Below are 18,112 nucleotides of genomic sequence, written 5' to 3'. Positions count from 1 at the left end.
ACACACACACACACACACACACACACACACACACACACACACACACACACACACACACACACACACATACACACATATACGTTTGTTTCACTATCTTTGTGGGGACCTGTCATTGACATAATGCATTCCCTAGCCCCTTACCCTAACCTTAACCATCACCACTAAATGCCTAACCTTAACCCTTACCCTCACCCTAACCATAACCTAATTCTAACCCTAATCCTAAAACCAAGTCTTAACCCTCAAACAGACCTTTAACCTTATGGGGTCCAGCATTTTGGACCAACAATGCTGTCGGGACCCCACAAGTATACTGGACTCCCGGTTTTTGGACCCTAAGAATATAGTAAAACAAGCGCACACACACACACACACACACACACACACACACACACACACACACACACACACACACACACACACAGGACTTTTACTTGTAACTTGTATTATTACAGTGTGGTAATAATTTTAGACTTAGGATCTGAATACTTCTTCCACCGCTGTTTACAGGTGAAACTAGTAAACACCACTTAGTTGGTAACCTTTATATATTTTGTTTATGTTATCATAGAACTTATTTCTGTTACTTACAGTGACTAGGTGTTTGTTGGTGTTTAATTTAAAGGTGCTATCTTAGACGTTCAGAACATTAAGTTATTCCTATCAGGGCGCGAACCACAGACCGTTTATAAAGACGGACGACGCGTCTCCACTTCCTCCCGCTGTACAAAAGTAAAGCCAAAATCTCCCAGACACGGCGCGGCCGTCTAGTAACTTTGGAGTCTGAGTCTGTGCAGTAGAAATCTGGGCAGTGGAGCCGCGGTATCAAAGTCCCGTCCATACACCCGCCAGACCAATCATGAGTCTAATAAAAAGCAAACTGATCAAAAAAATGAACACTTGAACAAACATAGGCGTGATCAGATCTACCTAAAATGACAGAAACCAGAGCTGCATCTCATGTCGCTTGAATTGCGTCCTCGACTCCTCCACTTGCGTCCCTTCCTCGCGTCCTAGCCCCCTGCCCCTGCACCGCCCCCCCCCCCCCCCCTTTTGCACATGGACTATGGACTGTCTGACTACCTCTGATCACGATGCACTTTATTAATGCACCTCAACAATTCACTATATATGATCATACTGCATTCTGTCTCTACTATTATATGGTCTATGGACTGTCGGATTTCTCAGAACGCTATGCACTATATTTGCTAATGCACTGTAATGATGGACTAACATAATCATACTGCATTCTGTGTTTTATGTCTTTTTTAACCACTGCTATAAAGGAAAATCACTTTAATGATTTCACTACTTCACTACTAGATGTAAAACTGCATTTCGTTGTACTGGTTGTGCAATGACAATAAAGTTAAATCTAATCTAATTAGGGGTGGTACGGTTCATGAAAAAACATCCGAACCGTTCGGTTTGCTTGTCTCGGTTCGGAGCGTGTGTGCGTCACACGGTTCGTCAGTACACTGTTAATGTGCACTAACCACTTACTGCCGTAGTGCCCACTTTATACACCTATGTTAAAACGCTTACTGGAAACGACGAGGGGGATGAGCGTGACGAACGCAACACATGGCAGCTGATTGGACGAACGCGTCACGTGGTTCTTGCTGCTCCTGAATTTCAAAACAGACACTAATGGCGTCTCGTTCGGAATACGATCCCGTATTGTACTAAAATAGTTCACCGAAACGTGTTTCTGACAACATTTTAAGCGAGAAATAGGCCATGCAGTTGCTGAATCGGTCTGTTTTTTTGATCAACAAAGGTCAGTTTAAAAGATTTTCGTCAGATTTTGAGAGGCGCCGAGCCAACCGCTCCTCAGGTGGAGTGTGGAGTGCTGCAGGTCACGTCACGTGTAGAAATGGCAAGTGGGAGAGATAAGGAAGGCTGCCCGGAGTTGGAGGATGCTCCAGCGTCGTATATAGTCTGGTGTGTGGGAACATTTTAGATTTCATGTTACCTATGATGACAGCGGAAATCAAACAATAGATAGAACTGCCACTGTGTGCATGTACTGTGCAACATGCATTCAATATGCTAATTTTAGCTGTATATCATACGCTAAAGTGTATTTCTGGAGTGTTAAAAGATTAAAAGAAAAAATATCAAGAACCGTACAGAACCGAAAACCGTTACACGAACCGAACCGTGGGTTTTGTGAACTGTACCACCCCTACCCCTGCGGTGTAGGTCATAAACCAGGACAGGGAAGAAAAGACACCAGTGATGCTGCTCATCGATCAAACAGTCAGTCAAACCCAACATATGAAGAAGATCTTCTTCTGAGTTCACCGTTAGGTACTTCAAATAACAATCCTCACGCGATTTCATTAGCACTTATTTCTTTCATTCGTCAATCTGCTGATTGTTTCCTCGATTAACAGTTTGAAAAACAGTTTGGTCCTAAACTCTTGGCAGGAGATCCTTGTGTTGTTGTTGTTGTTGTTGTGTCATTACATCTGTACAGTCTGTACAGTCATAAACAATGTTTATCATGCTGCGCAGAGCAAGAAAGTGAATTCTGCTGGAGTATTTTAGATGCATTGTCCAGTCTAAGCCTCGCTAATCAGGTCGGCTTTTGTTCTCCCCTTTTTTTAAAAGCACATTCCTTCTCCCATTCCCCCCCCACCTCCCTCCCTCCCTCCCTCTTTATTTGTCTCTCTCTTAATAAGTCTCTCTGTCTCCCTCCCTCCCTCCGTTCTCACACTCCGTCCATCTCAACCCAGATCTTTTTAGGGAAACACCTTCTCGCTAGTATTTTTATCCCTCAGCCAGAGGTATTGTGTGTGTGTGTGTACAGCAGGACATAAGCACACTGACTCTGTTGTATTTTTATCTGCCGGGGGCGACGGGAGCTTGGAGAAAACACAGCGACTGAAAAACACTCCGAGGAGCAGACGCTGTTCAGCAAAACCATGACGTACGCGCCCCTAAAGAGCCGCACGGTGCCTCGGAAGTCTCTCAATCAAGGCTCTATTGTGTATATTTATGTAATAGTATGTTGTTGTGCAGAAAAAAACATTATATTCGTTGGTATTTTGTTGGATTTATGATGCTGATGTTGCTGCACAGCTGCAGTTAGGGAAGTCAAAGCTGGACTTAGTTACACTGTTGTAAAAATAGGTTAACAAGTAAATACAATCATGCATGTATTCTTACGGTTAATCAGTAATAAGATGCACGATTCAGTCAGAATTTATTGAAACTTTATTGAAAACGTGATGCTGATGCTGCCCTTGTGACGTCTGCTCTCCATAAAGGCCCTGACACACCAACCCGACAGCCGACCGTCGGCAGAAAAGGCAGTTGGACTGATCAGTCGGCTCCCCGAGGTCCAAAAAGTGCCTCAGAACACACCGAAGCGACGCCGACTTGAGCGTACGTTCTGTGCGTGCACAAGACGTAATACGTCTCCATAACAGCAGGCGGCGCTAATCTGTATTGTCGCCCAAAAAAATGAAAACTGATTGGACGAACGCGTCACGTGGGTCTGGCTGCTCCCGGATTTTTCAACCGGGCATAAAGGCGGCTTCGTTCGGAATACGTTCTCATATTTTACGAAGACAGTTCACCGAAACGTGTTTCTGAAAACATTTTAAGCGTGAAATAAATTTCAGATCGACAAAGGTCAGTTTAAAAGATTTTCGTCCGATTTTGAGAGGCTTAGTCACGCTCATCCCGCTCTTCATTTCCGGGTTAGCACTCCACCAATCAGATTGGTCATTGAGTCCGACTGCCCACCCTCCGACCCAACATGTCAGGTCGGCCAAAATGAAGGACGACGGCTCCTCCGATGGACGACGGCACTGAACACACCGAACAGACTCGAGTCACCGACCTCGCCAGACTGTCTGAAGGCCGATAATCGGGTTGGTGTGTCAGCGCCTTAAGAAAGAAAAAGAACAGCCAAATTAAGTTATTCAACCCTCTGAGGTCTAATGGCATTTTCACATAACATATCTTCTTAAATTCACCTTTTTAAGGTATTTGCATAAAACTGATCCCTGTGTGTTTCATATCAAAATGTTCAGAACAAACTCAGTACAGTGACGCCCAAATGTTTTCTAGAGCAATGTGTAAAGAGATAATTTGGCGCTAAAGCTGAAACGTTGATGTTGGCTTTTTGAAAGTCCTCAAAAAAGGTGATGCTATAGCAAGAGCAGAGTAAAGGATTTGTTCCTTTGTTTTGAAGTTGATGTTATCATCCAACGCACCTGCACAGAAGAATTTGTTTGGATGTGCGAGATGTTTCTCCAAAAAAAAATTGACTCTGGGGAGAAGAATCGATTTTTTAAATCGTCGCAAAAAAATCACAACACATACAATTTTGGATTATTTTTTTCCCTCCCATAATCCCTACGGTTAATCATTAACAAGATGCATGATTCAGTCAGATTTTATTGAAACTTTTAACATGTTAACAAATGTTTGATTGTTTTTTAAAAACCGACATTACAAAACTTAATTTTTAGACATTTATTATACATTTATCTACTATTTTTAGCATATATTAACACTACTTTGTGAACCTCATTTTTGTCTTTGGTAAACTGATTTCAAGCACCAAAACAAGTCAAGTCAAGTTCATCCATAGGAATGGAAAGTACAGTGCTCATACCCGCCTTAATGCCCATAAAAAGCATAAATACAACACAAATAGACCATAAATACAGAAGTTATAAAAATAAATGTTTAAAGTGCTTGTTTGTGCTGTCTGATAGCCTGAGGTATATTCTATATTGTATAAAGAGCATACCGCTTAGTTCGTGTTCGATATTGCGGCGAGATTGTAGAGTTGACTATTGGTGCTTTCACAAAACATTAACACAATGACATTTTTGATAAATAATCACCAATAATGTGTTACAATCACTAAGTGGGTAAAGACAAATAATAAAACAGCTAGGAAGTCTGGTAAGTTCAGATATTGACATCACCTTACTGTAATGCAGCCTTTAACACCAGAAACAGACTTGTATCATATTACGATATCCAAAATGTAAGACGATATCTAGCCTCATTTATTGATACAATTTTGATATATTGCCCATCCCTACATCTGAGTGTCAATGTTTTATGGGGGTGGTAGTAGCTCAGTCAGTAGGGAGCTGGGTTGGAACCGGAGGGTTGTTGGTTCAAGTCCCCATACGGAAGGCACCGAACCCTCAACTGCTCGGGGCGCGTTTCCATGGCCAGCTCTCCATTAGTGCATGTATAGGTACTGAGCATGTGTGTGTAATTCAGGCCTGTGTGTAATGTGTATAATAATAACAACAGAGTGAAAACTAATAAGTAATTTACCCTTGCGGGATTAATAAAGTATACATTATTATTAAAGCACAGTTGAATTTGCCTTGTTGCTGCAATGTGCTTAATAGGTAAACTTGCCTTTGCTTGTCTTTACATTTAACCTTAAAAAAGCAAAGGTGAATACACAGGGCGTGGGTGGAAATGACATTTGCAGTGGAGTTACTGCAGTTTGTTCTTCCTGGAAGGGTGCGCCAGTGTTAGAGTGGATTACCAGTAGAGAGAAGTCACGGGAAAGTGCAAAGGTCGGTAGTTCCTGCATTAGAAAAAAACTCAAATTCATCAACACATTGGAGAATGTTATTCATACTCTTATTTCGTCTTGTATTGACTACTGCAATTCCTTGTATTCTGGGATTTGCCAATCATCTTTATCACGCCTGCAGCTTGTCCAGAATGCGGCTGCTAGATTGTTGACTGGTACCAGAAGGAGGGATCATATCTCCCCGATATTGGCTTCACTTCACTGGTTAACGGTCAAATATAGAATCGATTTTAAGGTAATGTTACTTGTTTTTAAGGCATTACATGGATTGGCCGCTTTGTATAATGCTGATCTCCTTACCCTACATCACTCCTCCAGGAACCTAAGATCGTCTAATCAGTTCCTTTTAGCTGTTTCACAGTCTCGGATGAAAACAAAGGGTGATAGTGCCTGGGAGCCTGCCTATGTTCCCACAGCCCAATGGTCCCACAGCCCTATGTTCCCACATTTCTAAGATTATTTTTTTTCAATGAAAATTAGGCCCTATGTTCCCACATTTCCTTTTTCATGAATTTGTATCAGATTTTATCCCCCTAACCCTAGCCCTAACTCCTAACCCTAACAATAAAAAATGTTGTGGGAGGGTAGGGCTTAAATTGAAGGGAAATGTAGGAACACAAGACCTAATTTTGAAAATGTCCTAGAAATGTGGGAACATAGGGCCTAATTTTCAGTGAAAATAAATTCTTAGAAATGTGGGAACATAGGGCTGTGGGACCATTGGGCTGTGGGACCACTGGGCTGTGGGAACATAGGGCTGTGGGAACATAGAGCTGTGGGACCATTGAGCTCTGGGAACATAGAGCTGTGGGACCATTGAGCTCTGGGAACATAGGGCTGTGGGAACATAGGGCTGTGGGAACATAGGGCTGTGGGACCATAGGGCTGTGGGAACATAGAGCTGTGGGACCATTGAGCTCTGGGAACATAGGGCTGTGGGAACATAGGGCTGTGGGAACATAGGGCTGTGGGACCATAGGGCTGTGGGAACATAGAGCTGTAGGAACATAGGGCTGTGGGACCATTGGGCTGTGGGAACATAGGGCTGTGGGAACATAGGGCTGTGGGAACATAGGGCTGTGGGACCATTGGGCTGTGGGAACATAGGGCTGTGGGAACATAGGGCTGTGGGACCATTGGGCTGAGGGACCACTGGGCTGTGGGAACATAGGACTGACCCCATCGTGCCTTCTCTGTTGTGGCCCCGAGACTCTGGAACAAACTTCCCATTCATATTGGGTCCTCCTCCACTGCCGAGATGTCTCGTCTTAAAACACATTTTATTCTTTGGCGTATGATTTAGTTTAGGGACATTTGTATAGAAGTGTGTTGTTTTGTATGATGTTCATTGTGTCTATATTTTTATTGTCTTCCTTTGTTTTTATAACATAATATAACTTTGTACAGTACTTTGTTCAGCCTATGTTGGTTTTAAATGTGCTCTATAAATAAATCAATTGACTTGACTTGACATTCCAGTGTTTCCCACAGATTAGAAAGCAATTTGTGGTGCAGAGGGGGGGGGGGGGCAGAAGATACTTTTCAATTCTCATCTGGATTGAAGCAGCAAACATTCAGTGTGAGAGTTAAAAAAATGACATAACATTATTTATAATACGTTTATTTGATTCACAGCTGCTACATACTGTATAGTGTTTTGACCTCGACAACCCAACTGCATTTTACCGCAAACCTGCAACTAGTTAACTTTCTAAAGCAGGCGCAATCGCTTGGTTGCTAAGAGTCGGGTCGGGACTCCAACATTAACACACCGACAACATTGAATTCAGAATATTAAATATTTATATAGCACTTTTGAATGTGTTATTGTGTAAAGGTGATCATGAGATACCAACCTTTTGTGAACTTGTGAATTTCTAAAGCTATTCGCCATCACTCTCTCACTCACTCTACCACACGCACGCACGCACACACGCACACACACACACACACACACACACACACACACACACACACACACTCACGCGCCAGCCCTGCTATTCGCTTAAGGAAATCGACACACACACCTAAACTTCAGGCCACTTATGTAAGCTACGGCGAAAGCTCTGCGTGGAGCCTCCGCAGAACCATATATCACGCTTTAGTGGAGCTTGTAGTGTGTAAATAAACTACTATACTGACTGATGTTGACAAACCTGTAGAAATGTTAGAGTGACCTTTCAATCCTGAGCATCTGGTCTGTTACTATGGGCTATAACCAGTTTCCTGAAGAATGCATCCTCCCTTCCTGTCCTTTCTTCCTGACAGAAAACACTGTCTACCCCTCTTGGGCACAACTTTTTAATACGACAAAACATATGGGACGAAATAAGGAAAACTAAGCTTTAAGGAAAGATTTTAAACTGCTCTGTACTGAGACAGATACAGAGAGAAGGTCTGAACCTGAGGGGGAATGGATCAGTTGTTTGGTCTAAAAAAAATGTCAGAAAATTGTGAAAAATGTGGATCAGTGTTTCCCAAAAAGTCCCAAGATGACGTCCTCAAAGGTCTTGTTTTGTCCACAACTCAAAGATATTCAGTTTCCTGTTACAGAGGAGAGAAGAAACTATAAGATATATTTTTAATAATAAATGACTCCAACCGATTGAAAGATTATCAAAATAGTTGGCGATTAATTTATGAGTTGACAACTAATCCATTCATCTTTGCAGCTTTAACTAAAAATAACAAACTGTGGCTGACAAATGAAAATAGTGTGGTCATGTAAGCTCTACTAGCATTACTCCTAGTAAGGAGCTAAATTGAGAAATGTTCAGGGTGTTTACCAGTTAGGGTCCAACTTATATCTTTGAAGAGCAGAGATACCAATGGATTCATCTGGACTCACCCTTGCTCTCTATCTTAATCTGTGGCTGTCCTTCATCTTTTCTTCCTTTTCATCCCCTCATCTCCTCAGGTGAGTTTGACCCAAACATCCCAGAGGAGGGACCGTCAGCGCCCCCTCCTGGCTGGCTGGATGATGTACATGGATACCAGGTCCCCAAAGGAGGTGAGTCCTTCGTTTCTCTTCTCTTCTGTTTTTGTTTCTTTAACATGTCCCGACCTTCGTCATCTATGTTTTTGTGTTGATGTGTGTGTGTGTGTGTGTGTGTGTGTGTGTGTGTGTGTGTGTATATGTCTAGAGGGTGACAACCCGCTGTATCCACCCCCCCCTGACTATAACCCGCAGCCCGAACTCAACAAGAACACTTTGGTTCCCATTGTCAGGTAAACAAATGCGTTTTCTCACATGAACTCCGGACACTGTCCGACCCATCAGGTCCAGACTTTTTTCAAAGATTCCCTTTCACACGTGTTTGTGTGTGTGTGTGTGTGTGTGTGTGTGTGTGTGTGTGTGTGTGTGTGTGTGTGTGTGTGTGTGTGTGTGTGTGTGTGTGTGTGTGTGTGTGTGTGTGTGCTTTTGCCCCTCCAGGGTCCCCACTGTGTCGGAGGATGTGGCCAGAGATGCCTTGCTCAAGTTTGTGGAATCAAAATGGAGATACAGCTCCAAACCTGCCAGGAACCTCACCTTCAAAGAGCTCAAGCCCGTCACTGTGTACAGGGTAGGAGCACATCTGTTACACTAATACATGAATGAATATGTTACCTATCTAATATCTAACCTGGAACAACATCACATCACATCATGTGATGATGTGAGGCTATTTTAATTCCAAAGGCCAAGGGAACTTTATCAGGGTGCATAGTATCCTGGATCCATGAAATAACTGGCTTTTAAAAATAAAAGTCTGCCTGCCTCTATGGGAATTTAACATAGGGGTGTACTGACTTATGCCCCCTGTATTTTAAGGAAGAACATTTATTTATTTACGATACATTATTCATTCACAAAGACAATTGGTGTCCTTAAAGATTGTATTTTTCCTAATTTTTTTAATTAAGGCATTAAGATCATTTTGCAACAGATGATTTTTTTTTATTCCTCTTTTTAGTCAACTTTAGCATGGGTGTCCTAATTTTTTCACATGACTGTAGATGGATACTGTAGACTAGTTAGATAGTTAGATATAGACTAGTTAGATGATAGATAGATAGTGTTGTAGCATTTGCATTTGTGTTGTAGCTTTTGTATTTGTGTTGAACCATCTCGGCCACCGTAGTCTAAACCCCAGAAAAGCTAAAACAGACTTCAGTCGTAGCAACATGAATCACATGTTTTCTGATTGTCTTCCTTCTGCAGTATCGCCTGGAGACCTACACTGAGACCAGAACCAGCGCCTGGCAGTTTGAATCCTACAACGGTAAAACCTTTATCTGAGCCGACAAACCACTGATAACATTGGCTCTTTTATGAATGAATAGATCAGTAGATCCTCCGACGGTACTTGTACCCTGGTCAGTTAGTTAATACAATACAACTTTATTGTCAGTTTACACTGAAATTAACCCTTGATTTGTCTTCCCGTCAACCATGAACTTGTTGTCCTTCCCGGTCACTTTTTCCAACATTGTTTGTCTCTTAAAAAAAGCTTTTTTCTCGTTTTTTTTAATTCATGATCAATAAACCTAATGTATATGATTATGATTGTGATTATGATTATGTGTATGAATTATTTTGACTAATTAAGATCAGAGGATGTTTAGTGGATAACCACAGACTGGTACATGTCAAAGTTCTGGTCAGGATGCTGTTTTGAAACCATTAAAAAAAATGTTTTTCAAATGCTATAAAATGAATAAAACACAAGTTATCAATTAATTTTACCTGCGACCAATGTTGTATCTAAGTTCCATACAACGTACATGCATGCATCCATGTTATTTAGGGCAATTTGGTTGTTAAGAAACCCATATTTCTGATATAAAAAACTTTGAAAACAGGTGAAATTTGACCCAAGGGAAACACAAGGGTTAGTGTTGCATGCCCAAGCAGCTCCACTCAAAAAAAGGAAGGAGAAAAGTACACACAAAGTTTCGGCAGAAACACGGCGAGCGCTAAAACGTCGCGAATAGTCGCGAAGCGGAGCTATTTTAATTTCGCCGCCCATGTTACCCAATCAGGAGCGGAGAGGCCGCGACGGCCCGCTTGCTGCAGTATTTCTTTCGTGAGCCGCGAGCGAATGTGTCAAGCCTGGCAGGTAATCACATACAGGAAGGCCACAGTGCAACTGGATACTTAACAAAATAAACCAAAATTTCAAAATAAAACACCCAGGTTTATGGTGATTTTGGCTGTCTTGATTTCTCAGTTGAGTCTACAGCGAGACACTTTCATTTCACACACACACACACACACACACACACACAAACACACAAAATGTACAAAACATTAAAACAACATTAACAGCCATAAAGAAACACGTTTCGTGATATCCTCGGATTCTGATCTTAATTGTCAGCCAACTGATTTTGGTTTAGCAACAGCACAGACTGATGTATAAAAGAGTGCTTGAGCCTGTTGTGTCTAAAAAAAGGGACTCTAAAATTGCCTGTTGGGAGGAAAAAGTTGGTATTTATGAATGGAGTTAGAAGAAATGCTGTCTTCTTGTGGGGCGTTTGGAAGGATTGGCCAAGTAACGTTTACATGTGTTCTGCTTCTTCAAACAGGACAGGTGGTGGACGGTCCTCAGTTTGGGATGAGTCCTCCACCGTGGGACATTCCTGTCACGCTGCCTGCGAGATACACCGACAAGGTGGAGAAGGTCCGCGTGCCGCACTCCTCCTTCGTGAAGGTACAGCTCCGTCAGGCTTTCTCTGTTTTCCTGATTGTGTTACTTTTTTGTGTTCTTTGTTTCAGAGTGTGTGTCTGTGTGTGTTTTAGCCCTGTCACAAGTGCAACGGCTGTGGAAGAACTCGCTGTGGTAACTGCCATGGAAGAGGCCAGGTGAGATGTGTTCTTGTTTTAAACTATTATAGTAGAGCTGCAAAGACGAATCGATTAGTTTTCAACTATGTAAGAAATCGTCAACTATTTTGATAATCGGTTATTCGGTTTGAGCCATTTTTCATGGGAAAAAAAAGTTATACTTGTGTGATGTCTTGTTCAATGTGAATATGTTCTAGTTTCTTCTCTCCTCTGTGACAGTAAACTGAATATCTGACATGTGAGGACGTCATCTTGGGCTTTTTTGGGAAACACTGATCCACATTTTTCACCATGTTCTGACATTTTAGAGACCAAACAACTCATCCATTCATCCAGAAAATGATTGACTGTGACAAGCGTCTTTTTTATTGTCGATTAATCCCAATCCCTCCCTTCTTAATTTATGGAAATGGTAGAGAATCGGTGGAGAGAAGGAAGTTGAAAGGAGGTGCAAAGAGATGTTTTTGGCTGCTGTCACACAAAGGCAGACGTCGAGAGAAAGTTCTTTGTCGATATGAGTATGGCTGCAACCAAACGGTCATTTTCATTGTCGATTAATCGATGAGTTGTTTGGTTTGTAGAAACGGTGACATTAGTGAGAAATGACCCCCCCATCTCATTTTGCAGAAGCGTTGTACATTCTGCCACGGTCACGGCCGTTCCAGGGACAAGCGCTGCACCTCGTGTCATGGCCGCGGGCGCAGGAGGTGGGTGTCCTCGCTGCCTGCTTCCTTTTCCCCCTGTCCCTCTGTCTAAATGTCCTTCTCCGTCTTGCAGAAGCGTTGCTTCTACTGCAACGGCACAGGGCACAGAAGGCGGCCCGGGAATCACAAGTCGTCCGGGAAGACGCGTTGTTCTTCTTGTAGCGGGAGAGGCCGTAAGAGGTGAGAGAGGAAGCGCTTGGGCCGTTAGTTGAGAGCGAGTAGACTGGTAGAGTACAGGGGAGAGGGCTTGATTTAATTTACAGCGTACATGTCACCAGTGGCGGGACATTTCCTAACAATCCGTTTGATAAATATTTCAATCAGGAGAGACTTCGTTTGCAGATATGCAAAAGATTTATTGTACAAATGCATAATAAAATGTACAGAGTCTTTGGAGATTAGACCCCATCGTTGTAATAACATTTTTAAAGGGGTAGAGAAACAGGACATAACCCCCGATGGAGTCCAGACACTGGTAGCGGGGGAGAAGGAGTCCGGAGACAACGGATTGGTCAGCCGGAGGAAAAACGATGACCGGAGGCAGCAGGGGAGGTGGAGGGTTGAGCGCTTTGCCTGAAACGACAGCTGACAGCACAGGGAGAGAACAGATTTAAAGCAGAGTTGTAATGCTGTGATTGGTCCTTGAATTTCATGGCCAAGTCTGATTGGTTTAACTAAAAAGTGACGCCTCTAAACAGCTGATTTGATTTAAGAAGAAAGAGTAGTGATTGGGTTATTTGACGTCTTCCTGAAAGAATTTGCGCTGAGCTTTATTAGGGATGCACTGAATCCAGATTTTTGGGGTTCGGCCCAATACCGAATCCACTGGTTAAGATTCTGCCGAATCCGAAACCAAATACAGAATCCTACTCCCATCCTCAGTCCATTAACACAGTAAACACATTAATGAAGTAAACAACGTCCACAGTGGGATATTTTTCATTTTATTTTATTTTAACTGTAAAAAAAAAAGGAATAGGCAACATTATTCCAGGAAGATAAGTGGGAAAAACAATTTTGACAATTACCCTAAGGTAATTGTCAAAATTGCTTATGTTTACCCTATCTCAAGATCCAATCAATATCTAAAATATTAGCCTTTTAGAATAATCCCATAAAGTAGGCTACACCCACGTACAAACCAAAACCTTTCAATAAAAGTGCAACAATGTTGTGGTTATGGTAATGGTCGTCTGGTTAACACCAGTTTTTAGCTGTGACTGTCCTTCCTTTGCCGTACCTGAAGTTGCTGCATTTTGGCTGCTGTCTGTAGATTCCTTCATGCACAACTTGTATTCTTTCGGATGTTTCATACCAAATGTTGTAACAGCGGTGATGTTGTGTATAGTTTAGGGTCCTCGCCACCACGAGACAAATTGGCATTGCAAATTGAACATCGGTGGACTTGAATGGCATTCTTTTGACTGAAAGTACTGCCAAACAACAACTTTTTCTGTTCACGAGTTCCATTTCCACTTTCTCACAGCCTACTGCATTGAACGCTCCACCTACGTAAACATAAAACGCCATCATTACGTCGACCAGCGTAGCGCAAGCGTAGGGTTCGGTTCAGTGGAAAAAAATTCTAAGGTTCGGCAGAAAACGAACCCTGTCAGAAAGCCCAATATTTGCCGGATCTGAAGCCGAATCCTGGATTCGGTGCATCCCTATTGGGAATGGTCATGTGATACGTGTTGTCAGACGTGTTAACATGGACGCAGAATAGTTCTGCTACTGGAGCTAAAACTCTTGTGTGGACGGAGATCGTTTTTGACTCAAAATGAGGCTTATGAAAAATTGAAAACGTAACAGTGTAGATGTAGCCTAAGATGCGAGGAAGAAATGTGAGCAAGGGAAGCAAGGAGCGTTCACGTTAGCCGAATGAAAAGATCTCCAAGTCTCTGGAGCTAAACATATGCCGTTGGTGGATGTCTTAAAGGAACAAGTCAACTTATTGGGACTTTGTCTTATTCCCCGTATCCCCCAGAGTTAGATAAGTCCATACATACCCTTCTCATCTCCGTGCGTGTTGTAACTCTGTCTGGCGCACCCACCGCTAGCCTAGCTTAGCATAGATCCTGGAGGTAACCGGCTCCATCTAGCCTACTGCTCCCAATAAGTGACTAAATAACGCCAACATGTTCCTATGTACATGTTGTGATTTGTATAGTCACAGCGTGTACAAATAACAAGGTCACATGAGAAACAGCCATCTTCTAACCGTATACATACTGGGAACTATATTCTCAGAAGGAGAAGCACTGATACTTCTGCTACTTGGGCGGAGTTACAGTTACCTCTAGGATCTGTGCTAAGATAGGCTAGCAGTGGGTGCGTAAGACAGAGTTTAGTTTAGTTTAGGTTATTATCCTGGACCCAGGACCAGGCCATAGTGCTAACCACTGCTCCACTATGATGCCAATAAAAACCCACGGTTGCGTCCGAAATCTCCTCTTCAGGGCCATATTATCTCTTTACACATTGATCTGGAACTATTTTGGCCTCACTATACAGAAAGACGAGTTTGTTCTGAACATTTTGATATGAAACACACTGGGATCAGTTATATGCAAAACCCCTAAAAATGAGAATTCAAGAAGATATCTATGCCCTTAGACCTGAGACAGTTTTGACGTTACAGAGCTGCCTCGGTTTCTGTGCGTTCGTCTGTTATGAACGTTGTCGTTACTACCACATTGCATTGTGGGATACTTATGCCGGCGTAGTGTCCAGTAATGCACACTGTAATATTTTACTGGAAATTGTATGCGATTTACGTACTACATACTACGATTTTGGAGATACTAAAAAATCTCACCTACTGTTTTAGCTCCTAAATAGCATGTTAGTGTGGAATTCCATACGCAACCCTTAAAGTGCTCATATTCTGCTCATTTTCAGGTTCATAATTGTATTTCGAGGTTGTACCATAATAGGTTTACATGGTTTCAAACTATATTTTTGTTGTACTGCACATTGCTGCAGCTCCTCTTTTCACCCTGTGTGTTGAGCTCTCTGTTTTAGCTACAGAGTGAGACCTCTCACTTCTGTTCTATCTTTGTTGGGAGTCACACATGTGCAGTAGCTAGGTAAGGACTACTAGCCAGTCAGAAGCAGAGTATGAGGGCGCGCCCTGACAGTAGCTAGGTAAGGACTACTAGCCAGTCAGAAGCAGAGTATGAGGGCGTGTCCTGACAGTAGCTAGGTAAGACTACTAGCCAGTCAGAAGCAGAGTATGAGGGCGTGCCCTGACAGTACCTAGGTAAGGACTACTAGCCAGTCAGAAGCAGAGTATGAGGGCGTGCCCTGACAGTAGCTAGGTAAGGACTACTAGCCAGTCAGAAGCAGAGTATGAGGGCGTGCCGTGCTAGCAGCTAGGCGAGCATTATAACATGTGTTCCAAAGTGACCACGTTTGTCTCTGAAGTAAAGGCTGGACTACAATAGAGCTGTTTGGAGCAGTTTGTGAACAGTGTTTTCTGTTGGAGATGGTAAGTCCCTTTGGGGTGGACTTTGGGCTTTTTCACTTTGTAAACCTATAACATGCACAAAAAAACATATATAACAAAATAAAGGAAAGGGAGAAAGCCAAAAAGCATAATATGAGCACTTTAATTTGCTAAACACAAATTTGATGTTGTACTGTGAGGAGCATGTGACGTTTGATGTGTCGCTCCTCCAGGTGTTCCTCCTGTCACGGCCAAGGCTACAAGACCTGCTCCCTGTGTCACGGCAGCCAAAGCCTGCTGCATTTCATCCAACTCACTGTGACGTGGTAGGTCAAAGACACCCACGCACACACACACACACACACACACACACAAACACACCAAAATCTGTCCCAAATCGTTTTCTGCTTCATCTGTTTCTTATGTGTGTAGGAAGAACGACATAACTGATTTCATTCCCGACCGCCAGCCTGACTTCCCTGACAAGAAGTTTGAGAAAGTGACGGGAGATCCGTTCTTCGTCGATGAGAGCGTGCTGGTAAACACAAAACACACTTCTCCTTTTATTCAGGAATTCACATCTGGCGTCGGTGGCCGCGGGCATACATTTGATCCAACAGTTGGGAGGGAAAATAAACAGAACATTTCTCGAGAGCAATTATTGAAGGGGAAACAAAAAGCACCTGCACTTGTATAAGGGGACCTGTGTTTTAATCCAAACCACATCTTTTTTCCAGTCATTTTGGTGCCGAAACTTAACCGCAGGACCGTCACCGTTCGTTGGCTGAACTCTACTGTAACGTCCGCTGAAAAGACGGTCACCTCGCGGTGCTCTGTACCCGACTCACAGTCACCTTTTGTCGGCTAAATTTTACTGCAAGTGGACCAAACCACTTGTGAGGCCAGGGAGGGGGGAAATGTTTCTAACAGCAATGCGCCAAGGTCCAAACGCGCCAGGCTTTTAAAGGGAATGGGAGAGGACACTCTGATTGGTTTATTGCATGTTACGCCCCAAAACACACCTCTGATTAATGAAGACACTAAGTACAACCCTTTAGAACCATGCGCCCGGCGCACAGACCCTTTTTTCCACCGTCAAACTAGCAAAAGTGGATTTGGACACACCCATAACGCACCTGCGCCAGGCGCTTCACACCGTGCGCTTACATCGTTAAAATAGGGCCCCATATGAGACAAAGATATGTTACTTTTTTGAAATAAGAGCATGTCAATAAACTCTACATATCTGGCCCTTGATGTGCTTCTCTTTTTCCAACGTGGCCCTAAGTGAAGTTGAGTTTGACCCCCTGATCGTCTGTGTTTCCTCCTCTTATTTCCTGCTAGGTTTATCCTATCCAGGGTTTCCCTGATCAGGAGATCTGCAATGTTTCCACAAGAATGATTAACGAACACCTCAATCGCTTCAGTTCCACCAGCCGCATCCTGCAGCAGGTACAAACTAACACGTATAAACTAGAGCCCGACCGATAATACTGGCCCGATATTAGGCATTTTCCAAACTGTCGGTATCGGCATTTATAATGGCCGATAAATGAATATTTAAAAAATAAAATAAAAACGGACGAAACACCCTTCAACCATGTTCTGAGTGTTGACGGTGCATAGTTTGTCCACCAGAGGGCGCTCTACAGCCTCCCTGTTGTGTTTAACCCTTTAAGTTTCATATCTTAAGCGTTGTATTTTTAACCATTTTATTGATCAGAACTTTAATATATTTTGATGTTCCTCTGTTCTGTTGTGACAATAAAACAAACTTTATTTTTATACTGCATTATCATTATTTTAGTGAGGACTCAGAAATAACAACAAATAACTAATGTTAGGGAAATCTGTTTATGTTTTGTTACGCGTTTCTCGATTTCTTTTTTAAATATATATCGGCCAATATAAAAATCCTTTATCGGTCGGGCTCTAGTACTCGTATTCGTTTCTCTCCAATAAATAAAACCACACTAACGTCATGACTGCTCTTTATTCCTCTCCGTAGCGTCAGACCATCGAGATGGTGCCCCTGACTCACGCTTACTACACGTACAACGGAAAAGACTACAGCTTCTTCGTCTATGGCGTGGAGAACAAAGTCTTTGCTGCCAAATATCCCACTGCATGTACTATTTTATAAGTACTGTGTTTAGTCCTGATAATACATATTCATGTGTAGTATGGGTCATATCGGTGGGAAAAGGGAGGGGGGGAAAGCAGAATCATCCATTTAAAGGAGAATTCCGGTCGATTTCAACACGTACACAAATGGTCAAAAGTTTGGGGTCACTTAGAAATTTCCATTCCACTCCATTATAGACAGAATACCAGCTGAGATCAGTTACATTGTTTGTTTAACCAGGGCAGCAGTTTTCAGATTACAGTATGTGCTTCCATAATTGCAAAAGGGTTCTCCAATGTTTTCTCAGTTAGCCTTTTAAAATGATATCGGATTAGTAAACAGAATGTGCCTTTGGAACATTGGATGAATGGTTGCTGATAATGGGCAATGTAGATATTGCATTAAAGATCAGCCACCC

The 18,112-nt window shown here is 42.6% G+C and overlaps 1 protein-coding gene across 2 annotated transcripts in view; it reads left to right on the top strand.

Annotated features, from left to right (window-relative positions):
- The window catches only part of LOC116052788 (protein SSUH2 homolog), an 18,687-nt gene extending 887 nt beyond the window's left edge, over window positions 1-17,800 (top strand). Inside the window, exons 2-12 of one of the 2 annotated variants that reach the window (XM_031303621.2) lie at window positions 8,508-8,600; window positions 8,734-8,818; window positions 9,024-9,153; window positions 9,792-9,852; window positions 11,159-11,283; window positions 11,373-11,435; window positions 12,195-12,301; window positions 15,803-15,895; window positions 16,002-16,107; window positions 16,914-17,021; window positions 17,578-17,800. In XM_031303621.2, the coding sequence (XP_031159481.1) occupies window positions 8,508-8,600; window positions 8,734-8,818; window positions 9,024-9,153; window positions 9,792-9,852; window positions 11,159-11,283; window positions 11,373-11,435; window positions 12,195-12,301; window positions 15,803-15,895; window positions 16,002-16,107; window positions 16,914-17,021; window positions 17,578-17,712 (1,106 nt within the window). In that variant the 3' untranslated portion in view covers window positions 17,713-17,800. Of the gene's footprint in view, window positions 1-8,507; window positions 8,601-8,733; window positions 8,819-9,023; window positions 9,154-9,791; window positions 9,853-11,158; window positions 11,284-11,372; window positions 11,436-12,044; window positions 12,125-12,194; window positions 12,302-15,802; window positions 15,896-16,001; window positions 16,108-16,913; window positions 17,022-17,577 lie in introns of both variants that reach the window. The other variant, XM_031303622.2, reaches the window with a different exon arrangement.
- The last annotated feature ends 312 nt before the right edge of the window (window positions 17,801-18,112 follow it).

The sequence above is a fragment of the Sander lucioperca genome, chromosome 6 (assembly GCF_008315115.2).
Source record: "Sander lucioperca isolate FBNREF2018 chromosome 6, SLUC_FBN_1.2, whole genome shotgun sequence".
Classification (NCBI taxonomy): Eukaryota; Metazoa; Chordata; class Actinopteri; order Perciformes; family Percidae; genus Sander; species Sander lucioperca.
Note: the sequence above shows the minus strand (reverse complement) of the source record. Positions and strands in the feature narration are given on the sequence as shown.